We start from the raw sequence: 19109 nt of genomic DNA, 5'->3' as shown, positions 1-19109 counted from the left end.
TGAAAACTGATTTCTAAAGCAAGAACTTAGGAGTATTGCTCTCAAGAGGGAATCAAGTGTCCTGTCATCAGTATTAAAATGAAGAAGCAGTCTTCTTCATCACCTCATATATCTCCTTTTTAATGTTACCATTTCCTAATATTTGCTAACTATAAAACTTTGGTATTTTACAGAAGTAGTTAACTAAAGCATATGTTTCCTATATTACAGAAAATCAATGACTTACACACATTTACACATGAACTTTATTATAGTGGCACCCAGTAGCTTTGCTGTAGTTTAGAGTCTGTCAGCCTTTCTATTAAAACCTTCTAACTTGAGTGCTTCATAACTTGACTATAAAAACAAAATGCTTCAGGCAAAAATTTGCAATATAAAATATTTGGCTACACTGAATAATTTAACCATTTAAAAATAGAAAGGCAAGATTTAGTTTTATAAAATATGAGTCTGACTGAGGAAGGAGTTAATTTATGAATGGAGGTGATTTTGCTTCTGTACACCTACCCCGGTATACTGTGGCATTTTTTGTTTTATTCCATTCAAGAGAAAAAGGGTTAGAGGTTTAGACTGAAGTACTATATATTAATATAAAAATAGTGTGTACCAATAAAACATATACTGTACATAGCACATGTACAATACATAGCTCACTTTGACGAAGACCAAGCTAGTGAATATCTTTGATAGTACATCTACCCTAGACAGTGAGTGAAACCAGTGTTAAGGGTCTGGACTCAAACATGTTAAAGCAAGGAAATGCAAAGATTTATTGGGAATTCAATGCTTAAATTTTCCCTTTTGACTTAGGTAATGCAGGGCTTTTCTTTATGTCGCATGACCACCCATGCCATGCAAACTACAGTAGCTGCAAACAATGGGCTAATCTATAGGTGAGATTGCATTCTCTCTCCAAATTTCCATGCCTTTGTGGGTGCATGTCAGAATCTTAATAATATTTTAGCACACTAAAGTTGTTCGCTATGCTCAAAGTCCATTTCAGGATTTCTGTTAAAAATACTGAAATGCCTGTGTCTCAGTCATCATTTTTAGGCTTGCCACAAATGTTGACTGTACTAAACAGGCAGCAACTGAGGCCTTTGTTCTGGTTCCTCATGTTAAAAATCTGACCACTCAGTTGGAAGTTTTACTGTCAGATGTTAGTGCTACAAATGCAAATGGGTTTTATATCAATAGAATGCTTTGCTTTCCCATTCTGAGAATCATAGAATCATAGAATCATAGAATAGTTAGGGTTGGAAAGGACCTCTCTCTAGTAAGTAAAGATAATAATGTGATCCATTTCCAGCATATTTTGTGACACCCATTGTTTCTTTGACACACAGATAGTTGTGCAGTACCTTGCAACTCTATTTGGTGGCAAAGTTTCTGCTTTATGGTTTACACTGTGAGAATAGCCAGTTGACTTGCTTGCTGTCACTTCACTTGCAGAGCTAGCATCTGGTTTTCTTACAGGTGTAAGTTTTCCTTAAGTAAGACCTACTGAATAGCCCTTCGGAAGATCTCTTAACACTGATAATACCGTTTAACTATGTCATACTTTGCGTTTCTCAAGAGTCTTCTATAAATCTTTTCCCAGTGCAAAGTCATTTTCCATAATGAATATGAATTGGTGATACTCTCTCTTAGAATGCTTTGATAGCAAAATCAGGTAGTATTTCCTGTCAATGGATGTGTAATGGACTCCCCTCTGGCCTTTTAAATCTGTCAGGAAAGTAGACATGGGCCCAGGTGCAGTTTTCACACATCCTGTAAAGGGATTTCATAATCTACGATAGGAGGGAATGCAGCTCTTGTAGTCCTGGAGCACCTCCCATAATTTGCCTCTGGGGATACAGTCATATGCAGTTTTTCAAACTGCAGGAAGCACATTTGCTTTCTTTTTGTATTTAAGTAGCCGGTGCAAAGTTCAGTTCAGTTCTGTGGTTTCAACAAAAACTTCTCTATTGCACTGGAACGGTGTCACACAGCACAGTTTGTGTTTCCAGCTCCAGGGTGTTGCTTGAGCATAGGTGCTGAAAGCGTGAATATGTTTAGGACGTTACTGAAGTATTTACATAGTTGTGAACTGGAATTTCTCCTTTCTGAAATTCAGGATGTCACTGTCTCCTTGTCTGGTTTCTGCAAGGATTCTCAAATACCATGTTGATGTTATTGTAGGCTTACCCTGGTTGTTTGTCAGCAGTGAGCCACAGTGGCTGCCACAGTTTGCATCCTTCTTGAACAGATATTGAAGGAAATGGACTCTATAGAACCTCACAATTTTGAGACTTAAAATCTCTGGTATTCTTAGAGCCCCTTTTGCTTGCTCTAAGCCTTTTTATTTTATTTATTTATTTATTTAAGAAACAGCTACTTTTATCTGACAGTTGAAAACCTCCTTAGTAAACCACGTAACCATGTTACTGTGATTTTTTCAGTAACATCTGTGAAGCACTTAATTAGGAAGAGCAGTTGGCAGTATCACATTTCGTGTGAGAGAGAATTGCAGAAATTATAGAATCTGGAGTGATGAATGACCTGTGTTCTTATAATAAGTATCAGAGGGCAAAGTGTCCCTAAATGTAGTTTTTTTGTTTCTTTAGGATATTGATCTGCGAGTAAAATGGCCGAATGATATCTACTACAGTGATCTTATTAAGCTTGGCGGAGTTCTGGTAAACTCTACACTTATTGAAACAACATTTCATATACTTATTGGTAAATGCCTATTTTCAATCTTTGCTGGTTTGTTTTTTTTTTTGAAGAAATTTGTTATTAATGTCTTTATGAGTTCAAACAATAAGGACAAGAACATACAATGACAGCAGCCATAAGGAAGTAAAGGACAGTATTAAATCAGAAGGAAGCACAAAAAGTAAATGTTTTTCATTCTTCTTAATTCTGTATGCATTACAAGAAAAACATGAATGCAGATATCTGGGCTGATGTAGTGGAGTTCAGAGAAAGAGCATTTCAAGAGAGAAAATGTCCTCCTTGATCTATTGCAAAACTAGAATATTGAATGCTGAAAAAATGTATCCATTTTTATCAATTTTCTTTCTTTTTCTTTTGCAACATGACAAATAGAGAACATGCCATTTAAATCAGGAGAAAAAGAGCTACTTATACATAATCCTTTCATTTCTCCTTTAAAAAGCAATTCATGACTTATTCCTGTTGATATCTTTCAAGAAACTGGAATATTGCTCATGAAGCAGCAGTGAAGTAATGATTCCATTAATTAACCACTTTCTTTAGTTCTCTCTAAAAGTATTTGGGAAGCCTGGGTCAGAAAGCAAAGAGCGACAACCAGTCCACCTGGAAAGCTGGTTCCAAAAAGGTAGCACAATTTCAGAAAGACTGTACCTGTATTTTCCAGCATGTCTCAGTGCTATAACGGGGGAAAACATTTAGGTGCACAAATAAGTATTGAGCTGTTTTTATCATTTCAAGTCTGATAATCATCCTGCTATTTGTTAAGGAATTTTTATCCCTAACCAGCAGCAGCACAAATCTGTCAGACAGGCTTAGAAACCTGCCAGCAGAGCTCTAAGTTCTGGTTCCAAAAACAGTTCTCTCTGCTGTGTTTAAAAAATTATATGACAGTTACCTAGCAAGTCATAAAGGTTAAAGAAGATGATAATATTTGGTTTATATTTGAATGTAGCACAGGAGATAGGTAAAATATCTTGCAAAGAGAGTGTGGTCATGATACCTCCTTCTGTGAAACATGCCCAGCCATTAAATTTTCAGTTCAATTTTTATATCCTCAGTCTGTAAATAATCTACATGTACAGAATGGAAGTCTCACTGTGACACTTAAAAAGTCTCTCTGTGCCCCCTCAACCATTTACTGCTTCAATAAGTTTTTCCAGAGCCTGTTCTGGTTAACACAAGAAAAGCAAAAAAGGCTTCAAAAATAGTTCACCTTTTCAAATATCTCTTTGCACAATACATATTTGTTTTACCTTGTGTTTCTTACCCTAAACACCAAAACATTCAAATTCAGGAAACTTTCTGTATGCATTACCTATGATGTCCATAGGAGTCGTCTTGGTGGTGTTAGGTCTGAGTATATACAAAGATGTACATTTTTATCAACATTCTTTCACCTGAAGCTTCTAACATTAAAACTTATTTGCCACTTCAAGTCAAGGATCTTTGCATCATTTCAGTGATCTATCACTGAGAGTAGTAGGACTGACTCATAACTTCCTGTATTAGTAGTAGCAATGAGATCAAACTTTCACAGCAGGAAAGGTAAGCCAGATGCATCATCCCCTTTCTACAGCCATGCAGATTCCTTACCTAGACATCACTGTTGACATGACACTCATGAAGAGTATCCCATATATGAGTGTAATGAAAAGCAAAGATCATCTACATGGCTTCTTCACTGCTCTGAGAAGTACCTCAGGAAAATAAGGTGAAAGACAAACCTGCCTTTTCACCTGTGCCATGTCTTCAAGGCTTCGTAGATGACAGAGTTCATGTTCATACTTTTAAACATGGTGATTTTTTTTTTAAATAGAGCCTTTGTTTTGTTTTGGGGTTTGTGTTTTTTTTGTTTGGTGGGTTGATTTTGTTTTTTTTAAGAACTTAGTTGTTGCAGGCCTTTTGGAAGAAGAGTTCTGCAGAAGAATATACCGTGTTAATGTAAGGGCCAGACTTGGAACAGACATCAGTAGCCAAACACAAGTGGAATGCAAGGGACAGCCAATGTGCTTGACCTGCAAAAGATCTGTCTGCCTGTATGCAGCTAAGGCATATCCAAACAGTGCACAGCTGCTGAAGGCAGGACTAGCTCTAGAACTGGAAGATGTGTTAGCCACATCAGCACACTGCAAGATCAGTGCTAAATGTTTCTTTTTCAGTCTTCTCACAGTCTTCTCTTTTTCAGTCTCACATGGGCAGAGATGCCCTAAGAGTCCTAAGCAACTGGTATTTTTCAAATTAACTGGCTAAATTTTTGCAATGGTGTTTATCCCCAGATACTTCCTTCTCAGCTGAGCTCATCGTCTCAATATGTCTCTCATGTCTGCTTCAATTTTTGGATTGCTAACTAGTGATCTTCATATACACAAGACTGAGTGCCCTGAGCCTACATTTGGACTCCAAGGCCCCGTTAAGCACTGTGACAATACCAGTCACATCTTGATGGCCACCACCACTCTCTCTTCACTTGTACTGTATCTGAGTGTAAACAGCTGAGTTGTTTCTTTGCTGGCGTGACACATTTTATCTTCCAGTTCAATTTTCTTTCTTTGTGTCTTTACAATAATTACATTTCACCTCATTTCCGTAGGATCAATGGTGCTGGTATCACTGTGACTTTCTTTGCATTCATTCTTCAACTAGTTAAAAGTCAAAAAACCCTTTTCACTGAAGAGATCCTTCTAGATTAGTCTCATAAATAGCAGATTTACAGAACTGTGCCTCTGGACCTTCTTGCATATGTAAGTGTATCATGTCTAAACCTGATTGACAGAGAGGAGTTTTATCCCAAATGTGTGAGGAAAGAAAAATCCAAATTATTAGGAGAAAAAAATAAACAGGTAATACAATATATTTCTTTACATCCCTCAAAGCCTGTTTCAGCCGGCTGCAAAAAAGGCCCCGAGAGCCATATTTAAATAAAAAAGGCATTCTGCCAACATTATTCTAGCTGGAGAAATTCAGTGAGAGACTTAAGGCTTCTAAAGGATATGCTGTGATGATAGATTAAGCAAACTGGAGTCTTACACGGCAAAGTTAGATCTTCTGAGCTTTTCAGAGCAAGCCAAACGAGGCTTATCAGCAGAGTAAAAAGGCTTAATTTTCAGAAAATGCAATCAGCTGACTGTAGTAAGCAGAAAGGTCTCTTAATTAAATTTTAGAATGAAAGATAAAACTCTGTCTTAGAGTATGATCAATGATTTACTCTCAATTAGCTAATGACCTGTCAGGTTCCAGGGAGTAAAAACATTTCTCACTTTGATGTTGTTGTAACCAGCGTGCAAATTACCACTTACCGTCTTCCTAACCCTCATTGGTAGGATGGTTGTTGAAAGACTGCACTGGATTTGCTTCTACAATTCTGAGGAGGCATTTTAAGGGCAAAGAACAAGTAAAATCTGGATTTCCCAGCAGTAAGATTTAAAGGTATAAAAGACTGAAGAAAAAGAGCTACTGGGAGCATCCTTAGAGACAGTTGTATCAAGTAGTTGAATAAAGTACTGACTTTCTGGCGGTAACAAAGTACTAGTATTTACAGATCCTGTCTTTTTGGTTTGTCTTCTTCAGGCTTTGGATTTAATGTGAATAACAGCAACCCCACAATATGCGTCAATGATCTCATCACAAAATTTAATAAGGAAGAAGGGAAAAATCTGAAGCCTTTAACTGCAGACTGTCTTATTGCAAGAACTGTAACTGTGCTAGAGAGGCTTATAGATATTTTTCAGGAGAAAGGGCCCAATGGAGTTCTTCCCTGTTATTACAAGTACTGGATACACAGGTATGTATAATGTTCTTTTTGAACGTTCCGCTAAGGATATCTTGTCTTTTTCTTCTTTTGTCACTAGATTGCCTTCAATACTAATGATTGGTAGTTAAAATATACTCCCAAGTAGGATTTCTCCTAGATTTCTCCAAGTAGTATTTCCCCTTTTTTAAGGGAGAATAAAAATAGCACATTGTAAAATCAATTGGCTAGCTCAAGTTAAAAAATTATTCTAGGTATTTTACTCATATCATCTCAAAACAAAGCGAATTGGGAATGATTTTTAAGCTAGTGGTGAACTGCTGTATTCATGTCTTTTATTAAAAAAAAAAAATGCTCTTAGATTTACTCCAACTCTGTTAATTCCATGGAAAGAAATCAAGGAGCAAAATGCTGCTGAAAATCATTCTTTGTAAAGAGCCAGTGGAGTGGGAAATAAAAACATTCTGCTAGACATTAGTCCTCTAAGCTATTTTTAATTGTTTGTGCAGTGTCCACCAATTAATCTCTAACTGTCTGGTTCTCTTATTTGCAGTGGTAAGAAAGTCCGTCTCCACAATGAGGAGGGCCCGATTGCATGGATAGTTGGGATAGATGATTATGGATTCCTTCAAGTTCATGAAGAAGGCAAGGATGTGGAGTCTGTGCACCCCAATGGCAACTCTTTTGACATGCTGAGAAACCTCATAGTCCCAAACCGTTAATAGCCCTCTGAGCTCCCAGTGAAAAAGGAGGCTTTTTTGTATTTGGCACCAAGCAGCTAAACTTAAAGGTGGGAAGGGTAGCCAATAGCTTGGTTTTTTTTCCTTCTGATTTTTTGATATCTTTGTTTTTTGACATGGAAACTTCAACCGTTATGAAGAGCTAATTATCTCGCTGCTGAAGGCCTTTATTCTTTTGAAAAACATCTATGTTGCCATTCTTTGTAAGCATCTATTCTTTAAAAGGAGCCTCATTGCAAAGGAATACTTTGGAATGAACAGACCTTTCCTTTCATTTGCACTCTGCATTTGCAAAACTGAAGTGGCTAAATATTCCTTTTTTGTGTTTCTGTGGTTTTATTGTACTTTAGCACAATACAATACAATCTTTACATTTTTACTATGTTTTTTAAACTAAGTTCTGGTTTATGCATTGCCTGCCTTGGAAACAGCTAGGAGAGCTCATCATATATTTCTGAATTACCGGGATTACCACTGTGTTCAACTTCAGGTCTAAGTGTAAAGTCTTGCTGATTTGATTCTTCTCCATGTGGGCCTGCACAGCGTTTTACCATCCTGTGCTTTCGTCTCAGGTCTGCAACTCTCTCATGGCTGCCTTGAGTTTTTGGAGAGTTTTCCATCAGCACTTAAGAACTGTGTGTGCTTATCCAAATTATTTGTATTTTGCTTTTCTTAGTGAATTTGATTTAAATAGATAATCTCATATGAGATTTGAATCAGAGTCCTTTGAATCAGAGTCTTCCAAGAGGCCTTAGCCCCCTTAAGAATAGCCCTTAATTAAGAATTAAGGAGTATTGTATCACCTAGTTGCAACCTTCTTATCCAGGTTATTGTAGAATCCCATGTCAGGAGAGGGAAGTTCTACTCAGTAGTTTAGAATTTAATAATGATTCTGTTCTAATAGCAATGAAGTTAAGCTAATAAATGAAAAAAAATACTCAGCTCTTAACATGCCTGCCATAAACAAGTACTACAGTAAAGAGAAAACCTGCAGTTAATCTGTGCCCAATTATCTTTCATTGTTTCTTTTGTCACCCTCTTTCCCAAGGCAGAGCATCTGGTTTTGCTGCTAATCATTAAAACCAAGAGTTTTAACACCTGCTGATCTGAAAGCAGCTCGCTTTGGGGGCTGGCTGCACAGTTGCAGGTTAGGTGTAACAGCTTAGTCATGACTGGAAGTCATCGTGAAGCAGGCATGTGGGAGCTTCTGCATGATGGCAGCTTGTCGGTTTTTTCTCCCAGGCAAGGGGAATTTGCCCCAGGAGGCTTGGCCACCACAGCACTTCAAACAGCACTCTGCAAATGAAAAGTTTGTCGTAAGCGTGATGTGGCCAGCCTCATTTCCTCAAGTACGCAGCATTGCTTATTATGTTACCTTGTCCCTACTGAAGGTGGATCAGCCAAATTGGTTTCCACAAAGGACTTCTGTCTGCTAGCCAGAAATGGGGTTTTTAGGTTAAAGTTCACCTCATAAACAATCTGAACATGCTAGTAGATTGTTTCAGTTACAAAGTCAAGAAAAGTTGTAAAACAAGGAAACTAGTCTGTAACGGTAATTTAGAGAAATCCTCACATATTAGGGCTTAGGTGGCTTGGCAGCAAGTGCTGGAAATTAACTTGTCCCTATTACATTTAGAATTTTATGCTCCATATCACAGGAGATTTGTCTGTATGCCGGGTTGTCCGTACCCTGCTGTTTTGTTTCCCTCCATGATCCTTATCATATGAGACAGCATACCAATATTTCATAGAACTGGACAGTGGAGTGCAGACAGCTGTTAATGGACAAAGTTGAAATGATACACGTGAACACCAGTTTTTAGTTTTTCCCACCAGATGATTTCAAATCTGCTTTGGGCTGTTAATTTTTGGCAACTATATTTCAGAATTAAATCCTAATACGTATTATAATAAAATGAAAGTTGAGTTTGGTTAATAAAGTTTAAATAAAATGGAGAAATCATTTCTATGTACCTATATAAAAAGGGCGGGGGGGGGGGGTGTACCCTTGTGATGCACCTTGTGCATCTTCACTTCTTTTCTGCTTTTCTTTCAAGCAGTATATAAGCAATGTGCTGCTGCAGGTTGCTATGGAAAGCATAGCCCTGGTACTGTTTTGCCAACCACAGAGCTCTACAAAATTTTAGATCTGTACCTCCATGCGATACGTGTAGCTAAAACAGTCTCTGCTTCAGTACTGTATGGTGTGCCTGAAGGAAACACCTTTAAGTTTGCTCACATTCCAGATAGACTGATGGGTGCCTGTAGAGATATCTTTAAATGACCAGGTCATACATAAGGTTTCGATGTATGACCTAGTTATAATGATGTGTGACCTTTAATTTTTTCCTTAAAACACACTTTCCCTTTGTGAGGAACAAGTACTGTAAGGGAATGATGGGGAAGGATGGTATAACATGTTTGTGTGTGAAGTATGGGATGGACCTGCAAACCTTTGCTCAGTTGCACCACCACAGTGTCTGAGCATCAGGCAGATGGATTCTTAATAGTAAAACCTTTCAGTATTTCCTGGCTTCTATTGTTCCTTTTTTATTTCTTCATAGCCTTCTTAATGAAAAGCTTGTTCTATTCTCACTGTGAGTTGTGATATTATTCCAGAAAATTCTTTCTGCAAATGAGAACTAAACAAGCGTGGATGCGCTGAAGCATAGTTGGCTGCTGTGGGAACGTTGCCTCTTTGCCTCTACCTTTTAGTGGCCTATTCTGTGTGTATAAAACTACCTGCTGTCCCGAGGAAACTGCAAAAGCGTTTGGTACACACCTGACTTTTCCTCCAGAGGAACCAAAGAATTTCACAAAGAAAATTCCCATCGTGTAGTGAGCCTCCGTCAAGGGTCCTTCTGAGTGTCAGCTGTTCCTGGAGACAGCCAGTGAACCTCCCTGAACCACACTCACTGTAAGGTAGATAGGGAGCACAGCCTATTGTCTTACTCTTGTTAAGCCAAATTTGGCACACCCAGAAAGCCACAACATTTTTGTATGAAAATTGTTGATATTGTTGTTCTTTATATATGGCAGACAAATGTGGTGTAGAGCACCTCTGGACATCAATACGGAGAGAATCAGACAACTCCAGATCCAGAAGTGATGCACTGAAAATATTTAGTTTCATTCAACTGTCTAGATTGGTAAAACACTTCTTTTGTTGTGAGGTGATGTCGTATCTTAAACTATTTTCTTGATGAAGTGCTTTCAAAAATCATTTATTACGATGTCTGTGTTTCTGTGACTTCATTTTTTTCCTCCTGGACTCTGCTTTAACATTTCTCATTACACATTGTGAAAATATTTGTAGGGGTTGCTTACTGATAGGAAAACTTCTGCAGAGCAGGCTGAATGTGTTGGCACATGTCTGCGCTCAGCAAGAAGAGTAAGCAGGTTGTGTCCAGTCAGTGCCAATGCTGTTTCCAAGGATTTGAAAAAGTAATAACGTACTTCACATTTGAGAGTTCAAGCCGTACATCTCACTCCTAGTAAAAGCCTTTATAAGACTTCAGAGTGTTTTTTAAAATATATCCAACAAATCAAGGGTTATTACCTCAAAATAATATTACATCATTTAATTCTTTGTGCTGCTGCTTCATTGTACAGCAGGGTTTTTTCTGCAAACTTATAGCTGCAAGACATCAGCAATCTAAAAAATTGCTCTTTGCAACTACTTTGCAGCATATATATATGCAGTAGCTATATATGTAAAAAATTGAAGTGATTTTTAATATCTGTCACGAAAAAGATCTATGCCACAAAGAGCTGATACCTGGGGGTAACTTGTTTGATGAAAGCATTTGCATGCGCAAGGTACTGTCATGACGCACCACACTGTGCAGGCACTAAAGAAATTAAATCTGGACTGAGGAAAGAAGAGAGGTCAAGAAATGGTGGTGGCCTGTGGGCTTGTAACACGCAACTGCGAGAAAAGAACTGCAGGGAAGAATCATGAACTGATGTGTTTGAGCCTCTTGCATTAGCACATCTCATTAGTGATTCTGTGGTGTTTTCAATTCTCCAAGATTCTGACTTTAAAATGCAACGTGGCTAAACCACAAGAAGTAAAAAAAAAAAAATCCTTCTATTTTATAGTACATTAACTGTTAACTACAATATGCATTGCAATTGAAACAAATTTTCAAATATGGAACCTTATGTGCAACCTTGTGTTTTGTAGTAAAAAATCGCAACTCACTTTTCCTTTGGCTACAGGATTTTATTAACATTTTAATGGGTTTGTTTTACATAATAAATAAGCAAAAATGCTTTAAATTTTTGGGAATACATATATAATTCTGAGCAGTAATAGGTTGTTTGGTTTGCGTGCTTTTTCACCTACATTTGCCAAATAGCTTTTATCTGCATCATATAAAAAAAGCAAGATCTAATGTTTAGGAAAAAAAAATGGAATAATAACATTTTAACATATTCTCTGTGTTGTAATTATGACTGAAAGGGTAAAAAAAATACTTGGTGTCCTGTTTAGAGAAATTCTGATATTCTGGCAGGTTTCCCATTCATTGGCACTTTCTCTCAGTGATACCTTCTCCTGTTCTACATCTGCTGTCTGCTGTGCTTCATTTCATTAGATTCCTTTAATATCCTTTTTCAGATTACAGAGCTGCCATGACCAGGAGGGAAGTCTGTTTCCTTATCACATTATTTACACTGTGGTGTGTCTACTAATAAGATAAAAACTATGGGACCTCAGCATGGAATTAATGTTTCCAACTTTGCATTTTGGTAAAATATTCCCTCTCTCACTCTCTTTCTCTCTTTCTCCCTATCGGTTATTTGCTCAATCTGAACTCCCCCAAGAGTTCAAATCCTATCAAGTCACAGGACAGAGGTGTCTGTAGTGGCTCAGATGAGTGCAGTAGAGAGAAATGAGGTTATCTTTCATAATATATTCCAATTCACACTCCACTTCCATGACATAATTTTTTCCAATTATTAAAACCATCACCACTCTCATGGCTGTGCCACAGTCTGTCTTACAAGTCTGCTATGAACATCTGTAAATTAACTGACTAAAGTAATCTTTTTTCTCTTAATATAATTTACTCACATTCCAGATGTGAACATGCAATTGCTGTTTCTGTTCTGGAGGGGCAGGAAAAATGTTTCACAGATTCCGTTTGCTTTTTTAATTGCAGGTCTTTTCTAAACCCTACCCTGCATTATCATATGTGAATGTGTAATTGCTTCGTTATTGCCCAACAGGGAAAGTTCATGTACCTGAATATCACATGCCATAAAACATCTGTGGGAGAATGATGGAACACCTCCTCCGCTCAGGCTTATTGAATAGAGCCTGGAAGTGTGAATAACAAGGTAGACGCTGGAAAAATATTTTGTGGTATTTTACTGAAAAATATCAATGGCATTTTTTTAACCGAAGCCTAATTTGTGCCTTCCTGAAAACATGTTTTTACAGTAGAAGTACTTGCAAGAACAGAAAAAAACCACTAGATTAACCCTGCGTGCAGCAATGCCACTAATGAGGTACAGAGAAAAGTGTAGCATGAGAGCTGTGCATCAGGTTTCTTTTTAATGATGCAAACAATGTCGGTTACTCCTTTATAGGGCATGGTTTTCATTTAACAGAATTAACATACAGGTCTTAGCATAATTGTATCTTTTAAGGAGGTGGCTCCATTCATTAGTGGCCCTGGGTGGGAAGGCTATGAGCCAAAAGTAAAAACCAACCTATGGCTCATTGCTTCAATGTATGAAGTCACACTGACAATAGTATTCACTCATAGTATTTCTGTCATTCACCTATAACATTTCTGTAGGCTTGCTCACTTCTTTAGTGTTAGATGAACCAAGGAGTGCTCAGTTACACTGAGCGAGTGAATACGCTGCTTTGGTTTTATTCTGGTAGTGGCTGATGAGGGTTTTTTTGTTATATTTTTCATGCAAGGCATTTTCTTCAGCGCATGAAAAATTCAGACAACTGTGAGCTTCCAAGTGAATATCAGTTGAACTTGATAATAAAGCCTTCTCTGTTAACATTTTAATAGGAAGCAATACAAATACTGAAAATGGTAATTTCAAACATATGTCTTAAAAGTATTTTTGTGTACTCATAGCAATTAATATTCATATCTAGTTGGAGATATTGCGGTATTATTGCTGCATATAAAAGAGGGAGAACATGATTTTTAGAGGTGTGTATTTGATTACATGCATACATACATTCTGACAACATGCAATCCTTGAGCAAATGTTTTTCTGTATTGCACTAGACAGGTAAGCTTTTTCCTCAGTGGAGGTCTCTTTAGAGAGAGTCTGACAAAAGAGAGAAAGATTTAAAAGTGTAAATTAGCCTTGAATTGGGCCAAGAACCAGCTAAGTAAAACTGACCTGCATCTACAGCAACCTTTATTGTTGGTATTTACAGCCTGATTTAGGGAGCCATTCATTGCGTTATCAGGAGCACACAATGTTTGATGAAGCGACTGAAAAACAGAACCTGCTGACTATTGTCACTTGTGAACTGATGGATCCATATGCCCCATATGTACTTGTAAACTTTACAAAGAAGTAAAAAGGGGGGAATCTATTCCTAGCAGGCTGGATGAAATGTCGATGTGTGCTGTATGATTCTCTCCCACTGTGGTTTATGAACACAAACAGAGACTTGCAGACTGCTCAGTCCCAAGTCCCAGTGTGCTCTGGCCCTGCTTTGCTTCAACTGCAGCTTTGGGTTTTGTGGCTGTGTAGTAACTTTCGGCCTTCCAAATTCAGACTGTCCGCTGGCATTATTTGTGAAGTGCACGAATCAGTCAAATATTAATCTCACCTTTGTGCTGACAATGAAATTTACACCTAAGGAAGCTCAGTGTGTTAGAAGCCGAACCTTGCAAACTTCAGAAGTCTACTCTACGGTAAGTTTAAAATAAAGCATAAATGTTCATTATTCCCTTGACTATAAACAAAACATTTCTGGTGCTATTATCAGGACTTTTTGACTACCTGGTCTGAAAATCTGCACAGCATTTTCCCAGAACACTCAGTGAAACACACATTTTGAAAGTTTCTTATTACAACATTTTATGGGGAATAGCGTTTAGTTCTTGCTACATGATTTGTCCCAATTTGCCATGACAAGACCTGTAACCCTTTAATAGGTATCTTTGTATGTATTAATTTGTCATAGCATTCCTTGTCAAGGTAAATGGTGGTGGTAACAATCTGAGATTGGTGAAATCCATGTTAAATAAATTCAGATTTTATTAGTTTAAAAACTTTTGGATAATTAATAAATAAACTTGCTCGAAACTGAGTTCTTTTCTGTACTTAGTACAGTTGTAGTACAGATACTGAAAATCACTACTCTTTAAACAAAGTTAATTCGTCAGGGTGTTTAACACATAGGTGGAGAGTTGATGTCAAGTTTCACACCATTTGTCGAAAGTACCTAAACTAGAATGTAATGTTTATGACAATGATAAAAAAATCCTGAATGTATTTTGAGAAGGAGGGGTTAAGGAAGAAGTGTTCCTTATATAAATCTCTGCGTGTAACACCTATCATTTAATTTTGTTGCACACTATAAAATAACAAAAATAAGATCTCTAACATGTCTGTCTTCTCACTGGCACTCGAGTTTATCTGTGACAATGAAGCATGGAAGCTAGATGTAGGGTTTTTTCCTGACCTTGAAGGTACTGTTACACTGTGGCTTGCCAGGAAAACACCAGTCTGTCCCTCGTTGACCTTCAGCTATGCTCAGTAAATGTAACCATTTTGTAACCAAATGTTTTCTCATGCTTTTTGCAAATCATTGCAGTTTGGCTTCTCAGTAAAATGTAAGTATTCCTCTATTACTGTCACCTTCCATTGGCTATTATTACCGAAGTTCCAATATAATGGGGTAGTGCAGTTTCCTTGTGGGTTTCTGGAGAAGAAGCTGATGAGGGGCTTTGGTTTTTGTAAATAAATGTATTTACTTCCTCGGAATTGTATCCATAATTTTCTCCGTGTCCTGTTGCTGTACATGATGAAGTTTGAAATGTACCATGTTTTGCTAAAACATGGTGATAATTTAGAAGCACAAATGGAACTTGTCCAGAGGGTCTCACATCCATCACACGTTCACTTTCAGAGTCATGATCAAGCTTTGCAGTCATTCTCTCATCATTGTCCAGTTCATCTAGATTTGTAGAATGGTGACTAATGTGCCCATACTTGGGTTCTTTCATACAAATCCTTCTTGTTTGCTCATATACTGAGGGCATTGGCAGGAGCTGACTTAACTGTCCTATAGCTTTAGACTGGAAACATTCTGATTTTGGCAGCAAGGAGTTGGCTATTGCGTTTGAAAAAGAACTTTCGTTAATGCTCATTTTTTCTTGCAGGTCTCTGTTAAAAGCTAATTTGTTTTCTTCTTTAATGAGGTGGTGAGGTGGCTGCATCCTGGTGTCTATTTTGTTGGGTTTCATGATGCCAGAATCGTAAATCTCTTCTTTGTACCTGCTGCCTGGCATGGGTGCTGCACAGCTTGTAAAGTTGTCAGATAGAGCTTCTTGGCTGTATCTTCTGTTTGATATGGGCACTTGCAGGAAAGAGAAAACATGTTAATTACTGACAGTGAGCTCATATAATAGTTAGACTCTAACACTTTTTATAACTGAATGGTAAAACCCATTTGGTTTGGGCTGGATCCAAGCCCCAAGGAAGATGCCAGAGACATTCCCACTTGCTTCAGTGGCTTTGAGTAAGTCTCCTTAAGACAGTGCTGAAAAGTTGAAAAAAAAAACAAACCCAGAAACAAACCCCCAAAACCAACCCATTCAGAAATGCCAACAGTGCTGATCAATTCCAAAAAGGTTTTCCATGTGACATGCCCATTTGTTTATTTGACTAAATAATTATAAATAACTATCATTATTAACATAGTTAAATAAGGGAAATTAAACCAAAGATGTATTTGGAAATGTCACCTGCTATCAAATATCTTGACCTTAATTAAGCTTTTTTTCAGAGATTTATCAAATGATTTACCAAAAGATGGGTAGCATTAATTACATGTCAATGGTGGTTAGTGTAAAACTGAATTTATTCTTCCTGTCACTTTGGAAGTGTATCGGATTCTTTCCTTGTAAGGAAAGAAGAGAGTGCGCAGTGTTAGGTGCTGCTGTGTCAGTATCTAATTCGTGACATGTATATGTGATGTATCCAATATCTAGAGTGTGTCACGTTAAAAAGCCTTTGCTTTTTCTCTTTGAAAAACTATCATCAGACAAGAAAATGACCTATTGAAAAGCAACACAAATACTTCTTGAGTAATGCTGTATCTCTCCTTTTAAGGAACTATCATGCAATAAAGCTATCTGTATAATAAATATAATTCTAATTTACAACATACACTGAGAATGTCTGTGAATGTGGAGTGCTGAGCTGGGCATGCATGGAAAATCAGAAGCTAGATTCTTAAATTTTCAAGTGAGTGTGAATCTAGGATTTCTATTCAGGCTTGTTCTCTAAAATCTATTGAGTAATCTTAGTTTTCTCTTATGCTTCTGCATGGTAGCTGAACTCTTGAAACAATTTGAATTATTTTTATCATTTTCAGCTTGGTTTACCCAGCTTTTCCATTTTGTACACTCCTATCTGCAAATGGCAAGGGAGAAAGCCGCTGGTTTACTCCTGTACAATATGGGTAAAGTTAGGTGAGCAGTATTTTTTGTGCACTGTCTTGTATGAACAGTTTGGCAGTTATACTGCTCCTGCAAGGCATATTTGAAAGTTTTATGTTAAAGGTTAAATGAGGCACTTACTTAGCAAATTTCTCACATTAAACCTAAACTCTGTTCTGTGCTATGCTCACTGAAATCCCTGGACACCAAAGTGCCTTTTGTAAAAGGCATTTTCTGTTTTTCTAAAAAATTTATTCAACATCTGAAAAGTTTTGGAGGTGCCCTGTAGTGGTTGCTGATATAACTGTAGCTGCTAATAATTAAATATTCCCCGTGCTATACGAGACTGGTGAAGCCTTCGTGTATAGCAGAGGAAGCAGAAATAGCTCAATTGTACCATTTTTATATGCAAAGCTTCATCAGTTTCAGAGGGAGTCACACCACATAATTAACACCAGAATTTAAACAGGAATCTGGATCCAATTTCTTCATGATCAACCCACCACCCTCCTAGAAACAACAACCCTTCAAGTTATTCTTTTTAATTTCCATGTATGCGTCTTGTACCAATAAGTACATGCAGTCCTAAGTAAACTGAATTCTCATCAGCTGTTGAAAAATGGCCTCCATAGATCACAAATCAAAACAGGGGTTCAGCCACATACTTGAGTGTAGTTTGGAAATTTTACCAGTGTAATTACACTGCTATAATTTTAACTGTATTTGGCATTTTTACTGTGAAATAAGTATGCATGCTGAGAGCTACTGCCATATAACTATTATGGCTTAACTAATCTGGTATACTGATCTCAGTGTTTTTCCCCATTGAGTCATCCACAGGAGTGATGGGTTTGTTGTCTTACTGCAGCACGGAGTGTTGTTGCTTTATGGCCCTTCTCCAATCTCTGAACAAAAGATTCTGCTTTTCCATTTTTAGAGCCCAGACTTGTAAGAAGCTGAAGTATCACAGCAACCAGTTGGCCCCTGTCCTGTTATTTTCATTTTTACATTCTCAAATTCTGCTGGGCTGCTGTCTGCCTTCTTGGTACCAAGAAGCAATTTGCATACTTGGGAGATTTACAGGATACTATCTATTTCGTTCTATCCTGTTTCTCAAAACTGGTTTTCATCTCTTCTGTTGAGGAAGAAGGTAAGCATCTGGTTAATTGTTTGCAGGCTTCCATTAAGGTTGTCAGCACATTTGTGGAGTTAGACCAGACAGATAACCAAGTTGTGTCTGCAGTGCAACAGAGCATAGTCATTTGTGTCCACTCACATTCCGAACAGTTGCTGGAGCTAGACTTAAATCTGCCTGTGTCTTTCTTTGCAGACAAAAACCCAAGGATGCCCTGCAACAGACTTCTGCTGCTGAGCTTTTCATACAGAAATTCCTAGAAAGCTGACCAGCTCTTTGTATTGCTGTAGAAAGGCAGCACTCCAGGATTGCTTCCATCAATCTGGTACATGGGCAGTTGCCAGAGTACCTGCTTCAGCAGGTGCATGGGGATCCCATGCATTCTGCACTTCTCCAGTACTGGAAACACTTTACAATCCTTGAAGTCAATGCATTAATTTGGGTTGCTTTCTGGACCACTCTTCTGCCAGAGCAGCTCAGCCACACCAAGTAAGGTAGATGCACTGCACATTTCTAGAAGGCCTTTTATACTAATTTACACTTCATTCAGATCAGCCTGCAACTGCAACAGCAACCACAAATTGAGTCCTTCAGGCACCATGACTTCATTAATTCTTGCCAAGTAGCTTTGCTTTCCTGCTTGGCATGCAAGGTACAGCTTGGGCAAGTTGAGGGAAAACCTGGAGATAAGAGCCCCATCACCTGGCAGCCTGCTTAGATTTCAGCATCCAACCATCCAAGTGGGAACAGGAAAGCTACTCTAGCAGGTATTGGCCTTTCTCTAAAACATGTCTATTCATAGTTACAGTATACTAGGGTGAGCTTTCCTCTGCCAAACATAGTGTGCAGTGAGGAGCATTCCCTCCTCACTTTTAAACAGTGCAGTCAAAGATCAGATGATGCTCACTGGGGAGAGATGTTTGCAGAAAAAGTATTTCATTCACAGAAATGCCTCTCTGCACCAAAACATTAATAGGCAGAGCTGCTCCTTGTTCTCTTATTGGATGTAATTTCAGTACAAATGAAAGAAAAGCATCTTGGAACCAAGTTAAAGCAAAGGGAGACTGGTCCTCAGCACTGATTGTTATGTGAAATGCATGCAGTCCTTATCA

General features: G+C 37.9%; 2 protein-coding genes across 5 annotated transcripts in view; one reads left to right on the top strand and one right to left on the bottom strand.

Annotated features, from left to right (window-relative positions):
* HLCS (holocarboxylase synthetase) overlaps nt 1-7585 on the top strand; it is a 118429-nt gene extending 110844 nt beyond the window's left edge. For all 3 annotated transcript variants that reach the window (XM_062622305.1, XM_062622306.1, XM_062622307.1), the window contains 3 exons: nt 2607-2721; nt 6286-6499; nt 7020-7585. In XM_062622305.1, the coding sequence (XP_062478289.1) occupies nt 2607-2721; nt 6286-6499; nt 7020-7188 (498 nt within the window). In that variant the 3' untranslated portion in view covers nt 7189-7585. The remainder of the gene's footprint in view (nt 1-2606; nt 2722-6285; nt 6500-7019) is intronic.
* Nucleotides 7586-13205: 5620 nt separating this feature from the next.
* The window catches only part of SIM2 (SIM bHLH transcription factor 2), a 60915-nt gene continuing 55011 nt past the window's right edge, over nt 13206-19109 (bottom strand). For both annotated transcript variants that reach the window (XM_062622309.1, XM_062622308.1), the window contains one exon: nt 13206-15778. In XM_062622309.1, the coding sequence (XP_062478293.1) occupies nt 15054-15778 (725 nt within the window). In that variant the 3' untranslated portion in view covers nt 13206-15053. The remainder of the gene's footprint in view (nt 15779-19109) is intronic.

The sequence above is a fragment of the Pezoporus occidentalis genome, unplaced genomic scaffold (assembly GCF_034315485.1).
Source record: "Pezoporus occidentalis ecotype Australia unplaced genomic scaffold, CSIRO_AGI_Poc_V1 ctg24, whole genome shotgun sequence".
Classification (NCBI taxonomy): Eukaryota; Metazoa; Chordata; class Aves; order Psittaciformes; family Psittacidae; genus Pezoporus; species Pezoporus occidentalis.
This window is presented reverse-complemented; position numbering and strand designations above follow the sequence as displayed.